We start from the raw sequence: 12,207 nt of genomic DNA, 5'->3' as shown, positions 1-12,207 counted from the left end.
GCTACAGAAATTTAAAGAAAAGATGGCTACTCATCAGGAAGGTTAACACTGGCTCAGCCATAAATCTTTTTCAATCTGCAACAGCTTTTCTTGTCGCGTATTTGACTCCGTTTATTATCTTTATCCATATCTGTTCAGGAAAAGAAGATTTCCCACAGCATGATGCTCCTACCTACATGCTTTACCATGTTGAATGGCTGATGCATCTTTTCTGCAACAGCACCTTCCATCTTGGCCAAAAATAAGTACTATTCTCCAATCTCATATGACCAGAGATGGAAAGTAACGAAGTACAAATACTTTGTTACTGTACTCAAGTAGATTTTTCTGATATTTTTACTTTACTTTACTACTTATTTTTATGGCGACTTTTTACTTCTACTCCTCACATTTTTACACAAATATCTGTACTTTCTACTCCTTACATTTTAAAAAATTGTCTCGTTACTTTAGTTTTGAATAATTTCAATGGAGTTACCGTTATTATTTTTCACGTCATCAATACTGTGAATACGGAGCAGTTTTCCCCCTCTGTTCCCAAAGTGTAGCCGCCGTCTATCACACACAGCGTCACATCCTTCACTACATTTCCCAGCATGCACCACAGACCGGCCGTCATGGCGGCGGCAGTTCCAAACAATTCACCCGGTAATTTACACTAGTTCCGAAATTACAACGTCACCTTTCATTCAACACTTTACTTACTCACCAGCGTAGCAAACTCTGAAGGTACCCACTGCGACAGCTTTAATATACATTCCGTAGTCGGCAATAAAACTTACCAGTCAAATTACACATTCTCTTCCCTTAGTCCGTCAGCATACTGGTCCGTGTGGAAACACGTACCGCATCGGAGCCAGTCTCTTATCCATTCTCCCAGGGCATTGGAAAAGACTATTAGGGGGCAGCGGTGTTAAGTGGGATTTCAATGTATGTAATAATTGTTGGCATGGTAATAAGTAGGTGAAATGGTAATGTTGGTATGGTTAAATTATTTCATAAATATGTATGTTTTTGTATGAATGATGCTATTGTCTGTATTTATTTTTCTACAATGTTAACTGTGCTTTATTGGCGATTTGCCTTCCTGTTTAGTTGGGCTGTCCCAATTGGCTGATTATTGGTGGGTCTATTTAAGGGGCACACTCCCAATGGCTTAGGGGGGCTGCTTGGAGAGACTGGTTGGAGAAACTGCTTTTGAAGGTCTGCTTAGAGAGACTATATTTAAAGTCAGCTTGCTGTGAGGCTGTCAGTGTTTTGTATTGCCTGCAATGGCCGGTTTTGTTTTCTTTATTGGAAAGTATTTTTTTTGTTTTTTTGTTTTTTTTTTGTCTTCACCGTTGCACCAGTAAATAAACCGCTACACGCTTTTGAACTGGAATTTTGTTGTCTGCTGGTTCTTACCACCTTTTTGCAAGTCATCTGCTTACTCCTCCTCTGACGTGAAACGGGAGCTGGCGAGCCGTTTTCTCACAAATACCAAATTCAGTCTAATTGGATGGGAATCTACGTTGCATTTGACGCACCACTACAAGGTGGCGGTGGCGTTAGCATAGTAGTATGGACGACGAGATGATTGAAAATGAACACAACGGAGATCTAGTCCTATTGGCAGACATCCATTTAAAATGTAGGCAACGGCATGAAAAAAGTGGTTTCTACTTTTACTTTTATACTTTAAGTAAATTTACAAGCCTGTACTTTGTTACTTTTACTTGAGTAAAGAAGTTTAATCAGTACTTCCACTTTTACCAGAGTATTTTTTAACACAAGTATCTGTACTTTTACTCAAGTACGGAAAGTGAGTATTTTTGCCATCTCTGCATATGACCAAGGCCAATTCATGCTTCTGACACAGCCCTTGCAGCTGTCAAATCTATGACTATGCGTTGGACGGTCACAAACCTGCACAGATTTCAAGAGGAAGGGCGCAGACAAAAAACAGCTGTGATTAGTCCTTGGTATGCCTTTCCGGCTGTCTGTATGGTCGTCATTCTCGATTCGGTGCCAGGGCGCGGCATTTTTAAAAACCGAGTAACAATGGACAACTGCAACGAAAGGTTAATCGAGGAGGTTCGGAAGTACAAACACTTGTAAGATGCCTCAGACAAATTATATAAACAAATATATCCTCTTCAATGTCTAACGACTCTAGATCCATCTCTGTGACCGTGATATCTTGCAGATACGCCATTGTTGTTTTGAAAGATAAACACTCCCCCAACCGCTTTGGCAGGAAACTGCTGTGCGTCCCTAGAAATTCCAGACCGACAGTGCAGAAGCATACCAGTAAAACTGGTTTGTGACCCAAGCAACATTTGATGTGTGCGGTTGCAGAAGTCTAATCTGCCCTTAAGATGTTTGCTGCAACCCAGGAACATCTTACTGCCATTTACCTCTAAAGCTGTAGAATTCCTTAGAGTTACCTCTTGGCATCCTCACCATCAGGTGTTTTTGCAGAATTCTGTACTTTTATAGGCACCGTCTGAATTTAATCGGTACAACTGAATAGTGAGTGCAGTAAACGAAGCATACATGGCTTTTAAAAAGCACCTGAGTTGAGATTCAACTTTTCATAATGTAATCTAGATTATCCTTGCCACAATAGTTGTGATGTAAATAAGCAACCTCAGCTTTACAGCTAAAGTTCCTGAATTCAGCCTATTGATTGCTTACTGCAGCCAACAGCATGAATGATGCATCTGCATCATAATCTATGTCTGCTCTAGGTAGCTCTGGACTAAAAATTTATTCAATTAATTAATTCAAATTTTTTTGTTGCGGGCAATAAAAAGACAAAAAAATATATAATTTTTTTGTATGACGCTGTAATTTGGATCCCAGAGCTTCCGTAGTTGGAGTATTACTCCCACGGTGCATTTCGGCAAACAACATCATGGCTACCGGTGAGAGTGGGAATATAGTCTTGAAAAAAGGAATAAAATGATCCATTGTTTGGAACCGTTTTGGGTTTGCTGCGACAGACGTAGAGCAAGAAACGAACCGTAGCCGAAACCTTTGTGCAAAGCACCGCCCTATGAGAGGAAAGGGCCACGGTGGAAAACAATCATCGAAGCAGCCGCTTCGCACAAGCTGCCAAGAGTAGTTTTTAAACCAAGGTTTAAATGGTTCATCCGAACCATTCATTTTTCATGAGTAATACATCTGTACAGCCACAAAATACAGATTCTTCCAGTGTTATCTGGTCTACCGTCCATTAAAGATTTTTCTGTGTTTTAAGCTAAAGCAGATGTATGAGGTGTAGAGGTGGTCGGAAAAATTGTCCTCGGTTGATTGTAACTTTCTAGGTCGACCCTGACAGACGACCGGCTGGTTAGAAAGACAAAAATCAGATCCTAATGCACTGGGGCATCCATTTTTCACTGAACACCAAACATATGGATATGGAAGCTCAGTAAAGACGACTCCAAGATGGTTGTTTTTAGTTGGGTTTAAAGAACATAAAGTTGGAAGGAAAACAGTGATGTTTAAAGCAATCTAAAAGAAAACTGCTTTCTATGGTAGAGGTGGATCATTAAGAAGGCTAATAAGCTAGATGGAAAATAACAGGAAGGTGAAAGGAAGCACTGCTGGAGGTTTCTTCCTGTTAAAAGTGAGTTTTTTCTCTCCACTGTTGATGCTTCCGTGCTTAATGTGAGAGATTGCTGCAGTCAGCGTCACAGCACAAATAAAGGTCTAATGAGCAAATGGTGCAAAGTTAATGACTAGTTACAATCAGCTTGGTTTCTTTAAATAGAAAACTTTTCATCAATCAATGTCTGATGTGTTTTAATTGTCTCTGTAAAATGACTTGAGATTACATATTGTAAGTTAGTGCTATACACATAAGGTGAATTAATGCAATTTTGAAATAACATGGCTTGAGTGTTGCAAAATTGACTTTGCTTTGTGTGTTTTTAAACAAAATGAGAGAATCTACCCAAACATGACTATTTGTGTAGAGTCTATCTGCTCCTTTATATCTCTTTATTTAACCAGGTAAAACCACAAAACGATCCTGATCTCATTTGCAAGGGGGTCCTGGACAGAAAATCTGCAACACTAATCAAATGTATTCAAACAAAGCCATTTATAATCAAAAGACAGGAATCAGGAAATCAACCAAGCATTTAAATTGAAAGACACCACTGTATATTTGCTCCTCTAAATATGCCAACAGAGGAGAAAAACAAAACCATTCAGCAATAGCAAAAAGCACAATACATATCTGGTAGATTTTAAATAAAAGAAAACCATAATTTAATAAGGAATTAATCTATATTCACAGCTCTATTCTGCATGTGTTTCATTAAGCTATATTATCACATCTAAAGTTTAAAATAAGGTATTTCCACATTTAATGTGCTCTATAAAAGACCTTTTGTTTACACATATGCATGAAGAAACGCTCGTATTTAAGTGGCAAACTTAACTAAAGTAGAGCATAATGAGATACAGTTAAAAGGTAAATCATAAAGATATAATGTTGACATTTTCTCAGAAACTGAATGTTATGACTTGAAAGTTATAAAAAATAAAATAAAAAAAAGAACAATCAGTAGAGTTAATAATGCTTGGTGTTACTTTTGGATACAAACAACTAAAATAAATGAACTATTCCAATCTACTGCGGTGTATCTATCTATTTTGGCTAAGGCTACACCGTCATGATCTAATATCAGACCGCAATGAGCTCTAGTTAATTGGTCCAGTCAGTAAATATCAGGGTTATTCATACTTAAAATATTAGCTCAGTTTTACATCTAAACACAGGCAGAATGTTTGAGCAGAACCAACTGACTGCTTTTTTTTAGGGCAACTTTAAAAAGTGACACCAAAAACAAAACTTTCCAGCCATAAAAACTGTCTGTAAACATCTTCTATGATTAAGGCCCCGTCCACACGAAATCAAAACGAACACGAAACGCTAATATTTTCCAGAACGTTTGTCGTAAAGACGGAGACGTAAAATAAATGTGATCGTCCACACGAATGCATGAAAACGCTGCAAAATGTATGCCAGGCCTGTAAGTGGCGCTGTGGTGCCAAAGCAAAAATAGGCGACGAAATGTTGGGCATGCGTAGTAATATTTATACATGGTTGCCCTGCGGGTCCATTTTCGTGGTTCAGTCAAATTCAGGTGCTGAACTATGTCGTTGATATTGCTCTGTTCTTCCTGGAGATATTCCAGAAGAAGATTCTGTTGTAAGCCCGACAGCAGGGTGAGTAGCATGAGCAGCAACCATTCAACACAGTACGGTGCCATTGTTGTTGTGATACTGTGTCGCGCAAGCGTGTTTAGAGGCGACGCTATGACCCATGCATTTAAAAAAAAAAATGCGGTTAGAGCTTAAAGATGGAAACGCGAAAACGGCGTTTCAGAATCTTCCCACTCTGAAGGCTGAATAAAAAAAAGATCGTTTACAGAGCCCCGAAACGCCGGCTTCGTATGGATGAGAGGCTGGTTTGGTGAAAAATTTGTGCGTTTAGGCCAGGGTTCGGCTTCGTGTGGACGGGGCCTAAGGATATTTTATGGTTGGATGTGAAGATTTGCTCCAATTAGTGCCAAAGGTGTTCTAATGATGCCTTCACACCAGACGCAATTCCAGTGACAAAGTGGCCGCATTTGTTTACTGTCGCTCGTCTAAGATATCAACAATTGGCGTGGCAGGTAACAAGCTCCACCCCTGAAGTTTTACCATGTCATCCAACAGATAGAAGAAGCGGAAGGCCTTGTTGCCACCTTTCTCTTCCTTACAATGAAGCCAAACCTTCGCTTTGACCACTTTTGTTTTGCTTTTCTTTTCTTTTTACTATCTTACTGAATGCCGTGTGCGTAACTCGCGTAAAAAAACGTGAAGTAAGTCATGCTGCCCAACGCTAGGCTCTGGTGCTGCCTAAAATCGATAAAAGAATCGTTAAGTGAGCTGCCAAACGGTGCCATGGTATTGGAACACACGGATTCCCATTGATTCCCATCCCTAATAAGAAATATCCCAACAGGGAAAGCTTTTAAGAACATCTGGTGTAATAGTCTGAAATCTCTGCATGGTCTAAAAAAAAGAAAATAGGTAAAAAAAAGGTTAATATTGACCATTTGCAAGCGGTTTTATTGTTGGTCCCTCCCTCCCTCTCTAGAGGCCCCTGATCTTTGTATATCATGACATCCCTTGTAAATATGCATCCGCTCAGGATGTTTCTCGGGTTAACTTGGGTCTTGGACCTCTTCAGGTTGAATATTTCATCTGGATACTTTTTTTTTAGTTTAGGAACCTGACAGAGTCTGACAGACGGAGGAGCAGACAAAGATGTTTGTTATTGAACAGCTCTGAACAATTTGGTCTCCTGACAATACCCATCACACACAGAGTACAGTAAACACATCGTGTGAGGTGAAGGAGAGCCGAAGATTTTCTGAGCAACAAAAGATAGAGGTCAGAACAAATATGTCTGACACCTTATTCAGTATAAAAAAAGAAAATATTGCATTAAAACAGACAAAAAACTAAGATTAAACTTGTAGTAAAAGTATGTAAAAAGAAAGAGGCAGAAAGACGCAGCAGAGATGTCTGTGGGTGGGAAAATGAAAAGAAAGCCTTGTAAGGAGTGTGGGTGATGACATTTGATTTGAGTGATTTATCTTACAGTTAAGTGTCCTTCATGGTGGTCAGGGAAGTGGATGAAGAGATATTCTGTGGCTACCAGCTGCATGATGGAGTCTCCGAGGAACTCCATCCTCTGGTTGTGGCCTCTGGATAAAAGCACAGACAGGAGAACAGAAGGTTAGAAAAGGGATTAAACAGGGAGAACATGTGAGGTCATCTGGATACACATTTACAGGGCTTGAAAGGCATCTTTGCCGCTGATCTACGAGGCTTTAAGGCTCCTAACAGAAACGCTGGAGTTGGTTGATGTGCGTTTCATGTGCAGCCGCTGGGAACAGCTTCACTGACAGGCAATGTGACAACTCTGAGGATCTGAATGCAATTCAGGCGCTGAAGTACAAAAGAACAGTGTTTAGCGGGAAAAAAATAACACCTGCAGGAGAGCCTGTCAGCAAAAGCAGAGGCTCTGTGCAGAGGTTTAGGAACCATCTTTCAACATCATTTCCAGAAAAATGCTCAAGACTTTACTGTGATTCTATAAAGGAAGTACTGTAACTCTCCGCACGGCGTTAGAAAGGCCATGAAGAGAGGGAGAGAGTGAGTGAGGGCGACGGGGTGGGTTTGCAGTAACTGCTGTAATGGTCATTAATTAAACAGAATTATAGATTAGCAATGCAGATGTGGGCTGGAGTCGGGCCAGACTGGCAGGGAACATTGGCTGCAGGGGGAACGCCATGCGAGCAGGGAGGTATATTCAGCAGCACATATCCATCTATAGCTACCAGCTCCCAGACTGAAGATGATGAGGATGCGGAGGATGAAGAAGATTCAAGCAGGGACTATAGGATCAAAGTTTACTCTCTAACTTTTAACGCTTGACACTTTGTTTTTTTTCTTCACTGGCTCACAGCATATCTCAGAAGGGCTGCACCTGCCAGTTATCGGGACTCTTGATTAATGTGTTAATTATAGTTTTCTGCAGAGTAATTTTGCATTTGTAACAATGAAAAATGTGACTTTTTCTTTTTCAGTCGTTTTTTTGCAAAACAGCCACATTAAAAATGAGGCAAACAAAATATTGAAGTAAAAAGCAGGAAGCAAAGAAAGTTGGAAGACTACTTCATCCTACTTCTTTTGTCAAAAAACGAAGAGAAACAAACATGTCAGAGCAAGATAGCTTTTCTCTTGTTTCGGTAAAAGAATATAATTAGTCAGTTTGGGTTATGAAGAGTAGCCAGAAGTAGTCAATATCTTAATGGCAGTAGACAGCAGTTCTATGGGCTTTCTTTGAATATTAAGCCAGAAATACTCAAAAATGATTACAAATTACTTGTTCTCACAGTCTAAATCAAAATGTTGTTTACTTTGTCTTAGTAACAGATCTGAGTAACCATCAGTTTAAACATCTAGCAGGCAGAACAGCCATTTTTTAATTTCTTCTTCCAGCTGTTAGCATGAACGGCTGTTAGATTAGTAGCTATAGCTGAAGCTTTTCTTCTCAAAAATCTCTTGTTTCTAAATAATGAGTACCTTAAATGATGGCTAACTCAGATAAATCGGTAAACACTGAAAATTATTTCACATTTCTGCTGTAGTGACAATGAACTACTCTACAATACGCAATAACAAAGTGAGCATAGTGAACTGTAATATCAGTGTGTTTGGCTATAGATTAATGCATCACATGGATTTTAATTTAATAAAGAGCAGCAGCTACATAACAGAAACAAATCAAAGATCCAAATTTAACACCAATATAAATTCAAACAAATTGAGTTTTTTCAAGACGCCCACTGTTTCTTAGCTTCAAGGAAAACTATAAAAATCTGTATCTTTACATTTAATGAGCTATTTTTTATATTAAATATATAAAAATACTTTAAACCTTTCTTTCATATTAGTATAGTACTACTTAAAAAAATACATCGCAGCTGGTAAACAAAGTTTAATCCTCCATTTTAATTCTCCTTTTGTTTACTACCAACCTCTCAGACTATCAACGCTAATTGTTTCCATAGTTCTAACCTTTCAATTTGTCACATAAAATGCTCAAAATATCAAATGTCTATTTTTTAGTCCATGTTATCAACTTTTTTTTTTTGTTAACCACTGGACAACACTTAAAAATGCCAGTTAGTCAGTTTTAAACAACAAAATGATCCTGAAAGTCGTATCATAAAGTATTTTCTGACCCCTGCCAGGCTGATTCTGATTGAAAACTAATTGAAAACTAGCACCTTTTCATATGCAAAGCCTTTAAGGCGGTTGATTATCAAAGTGTTTTTCATAATTTCTCTCTTGATTAGCTAATTGGTTAAGCTCAGCAGTTCACTGATAGAAAACCACATGCTGTGCAAAAAGACAAAAAAATAATAAAACATGGATAACTTTTAATTCTCATGTTTGGCAAAAAAATCTAATCAAAAGTACAAACCGTGACATATTTCCTGTACATCAAAAAGAAAGAACACTCTCTAACAAATCAAGGTTTTAACACATCAGGGCAAGGTAACGATTCAGTTTTAAGGGGGTTGTAAAATTATTTAAAACATTGCAGATTAGACGCTGTCAATTATTCATTAACCAAAGATGAAGCCAGCAGGAAAAGGAGCAGCCTGTTATTGCTAATCCAATGTGCTTGATTTGATAATCAGCCAGTTAGGCACCTCTATATAAACTAAAGTTTTAGTAGTTGCTGCTGTGGAGAGTGAAAGTATATTCAAAGGCTTTACAACATAAAAAACAACCTTATGGAAGGAACGCTGGCTGCCTGTTGACGCATTTTCATTTCAACGGTGTGTTGACAGATTATCTCCATAAAAGAATCCAGATTTTAACAATGCACAGCATATCAATGTTGTTTGTGTGTGTGGGGGGGGGTTGGACATTATCTGGGCACTCTGCATTCATAATGTGAATCATTAACTCCTTTCATTATGGCCCTGTCACACCTTCAAGATTTAGCCAGCGTATGCCGGCGTCTCAGAATCTCCTAAAACTTTCGATGTATTTTTAAAATTTTGGGCAAATACATACAGCATTCATAAGGAAGTGAGAACTTATGTCCAACGGCAGCATAAATTATGCATAATGGACAACAGCGTAATGCCCATGAAATGATGCACAAGCCAGTGTCCAGAGAGGGCAGTGATGCGCCCGGACACACCCGGCCTGCGTAAAAAGATTTCTTCGATGGCAGTTATCAACCTAGCAAGTCTAAAGAAAGAAAGGTTTGTAGTCACAGCAGATTCAGTGTCATGTTTTGTAGGAAGTTTGTTGGTGGGCGTGAACGCAGAGAGGATCCGTCACACTGACCTTCTTGCTCACCCTATGATGAGGATGAAGTCTGGAGGAGAACTGACAGTTCCCTCCTGTGAACCCCTTTATACCAAAACGCTGCCAATGTTAGAAACACGTCCAGGGGTCGTCTGGAACACGTCAGATACGTTGATATGCTTTGGAGAGAAGTTCTGGATAAGTTACGCATTAGTTATGCACAAGTTTTAGATAAGCTGGACATCACGACTTATGAGTAACTTACACTTAACGTATGCCAACGATCAGATAACTTACCTGTAACTTATGGCCCCACCTATGAGGGCAAGCATTTATCAGCGTGTTCATAACTTCTACAAAACGTATTTTTTTGACAGATTTTACGTACACCAGGCAGACGTTGGTCTAAATCGTCGAGGTGTGACAGGGCCCTTACCAAGGTGATATGGCATCAAATGTGAGGTTATCTATGTAACAACCACTAAATCTATCCAAAACTGGGTCATCAAGAGGAAAGTGATGACTGTTTTTAGTCTAGACTTTGACTAGGCCACTCCTAGTAATGATGATAATGATGCACAGGGTTTACACAGGAATGAGTAACTCTTATTTAATGCTTTTTAGATGCTCTTAGAAATAATTTTAATGGAATCAACAAGTACCCATGACTCTCATATATTAGGGGTGGAACGGTTCACAAAATCCACGATTTGGTTCGGTTCACGGTTTCGTGGTCACAGTTTTCGGTTCGGTTCAGTATATGTTGATTGTTAGCCTGACATGTCTGTCGTTTTGCTATTAGCATAAACAAAACGTGTTGCACAATGCTTGCACGCTGTTGCACTTTTATCCACAACTTTCTTTCCGCCGTCATCGTAGGTCACTCTAAATGCAAAGCGCTCCCATACAGCAGACCTATAAAGTGCTGCTGGTGCGTCTTCCAACTCCTGTTCTTTCCCACTTGCCATACCCACACAAAACTCCACAACAACAGATTTTTTTCTGCTACACCCGGCTACACTGCTTCGCTTCTTCTTCTTGTTTACTACTGGTGGTTGGCTTTGGTCGCAGTACCGCCACCTTCTGCTCTGGAGTGTAAACACTTCGCCTATGAGAAAAAGGAGCAGCGCATGAACCGAACGAAACACACGCGAATCGAACCGAGACAGTCGAACCGAACGTTTCGGACGGTTTTCATAAATCGTTCCATCCCTAATATATATATATACACTATATTGCCAAAAGTATTTGCTCACCTGCCTTGACTCACATATGAGCTTAAGTGACATCCCGTTCCTAATCCATAGGGTTCAATATGACGTCGGTCCACCCTTTGCAGCTAGAACAGCTTCAACTCTTCTGGGAAGGCTGTCCACAAGGTTTAGGAGTGTGTTTATGGGAATTTTTGACCATTCTTCCAGAAGCGCATTTGTGAGGTCGCACACTGATGTTGGACGAGAAGGCCTGGCTCTCAGTCTCCGCTCTAATTCATCCCAAAGGTGTTCTATCGGGTTGAGGTCAGGACTCTGTGCAGGCCAGTCAAGTTCATCCACACCAGACTCTGTCATCCATGTCTTTATGGACCTTGCTTTGTGCACTGGTGCACAGTCATGTTGGAAGAGGAAGGGGCCAGCTCCAAACTGTTCCCACAAAGTTGGGAGCATGGAATTGTCCAAAATGTCTTGGGATGCTGAAGCATTCAGAGTTCCTTTCACTGGAACTAAGGGGCCAAGCCCAGCTCCTGAAAAACAACCCCACACCATAATCCCCCCTCCACCAAACTTTACACTTGGCACAATGCAGTCAGACAAGTACCGTTCTCCTGGCAACCGCCAAACCCAGACCCGTCCATCAGATTGCCAGATGGAGAAGCGCGATTCGTCACTCCAGAGAACGCGTCTCCACTGCTCTAGAGTCCAGTGGCGGCGTGCTTTACACCACCGCATCCGACGCTTTGCATTGCACTTGGTGATGTATGGCTTGGATGCAGCTGCTCGACCATGGAAACCCATTCCATGAAGCTCTCTGCGCACTGTTCTTGAGCTAATCTGAAGGCCACATGAAGTTTGGAGGTCTGTAGTGATTGACTCTGCAGAAAGTTGGCGACCTCTTCGCACTATGCGCGTCAGCATCCGCTGACCCCGCTCCGTCAGTTTACGTGGCCTACCACTTCGTGGCTGAGTTGCTGTCGTTCCCAAACACTTCCATTTTCTTATAATACAGCTGACAGTTGACTGTGGAATATTTAGGAGCGAGGAAATTTCACGACTGGATTTGTTGCACAGGTGGCATCCTATCACAGTTCCACGCTGGAATTCACTGAGC

The 12,207-nt window shown here is 40.3% G+C and overlaps 1 protein-coding gene across 1 annotated transcript in view; it reads right to left on the bottom strand.

Annotated features, from left to right (window-relative positions):
• drosha (drosha ribonuclease III) overlaps positions 1–12,207 on the bottom strand; it is a 235,815-nt gene that overhangs the window by 45,393 nt on the left and 178,215 nt on the right. The window contains exon 26 of the mRNA XM_038275611.1: positions 6,647–6,752. Coding sequence (XP_038131539.1) covers positions 6,647–6,752 — 106 coding nt within the window. The remainder of the gene's footprint in view (positions 1–6,646; positions 6,753–12,207) is intronic.

Source organism: Cyprinodon tularosa, unplaced genomic scaffold, assembly GCF_016077235.1.
Source record: "Cyprinodon tularosa strain WSP-4 unplaced genomic scaffold, ASM1607723v1 ctg97, whole genome shotgun sequence".
Lineage (NCBI taxonomy): Eukaryota > Metazoa > Chordata > Actinopteri > Cyprinodontiformes > Cyprinodontidae > Cyprinodon > Cyprinodon tularosa.
Note: the sequence above shows the minus strand (reverse complement) of the source record. Positions and strands in the feature narration are given on the sequence as shown.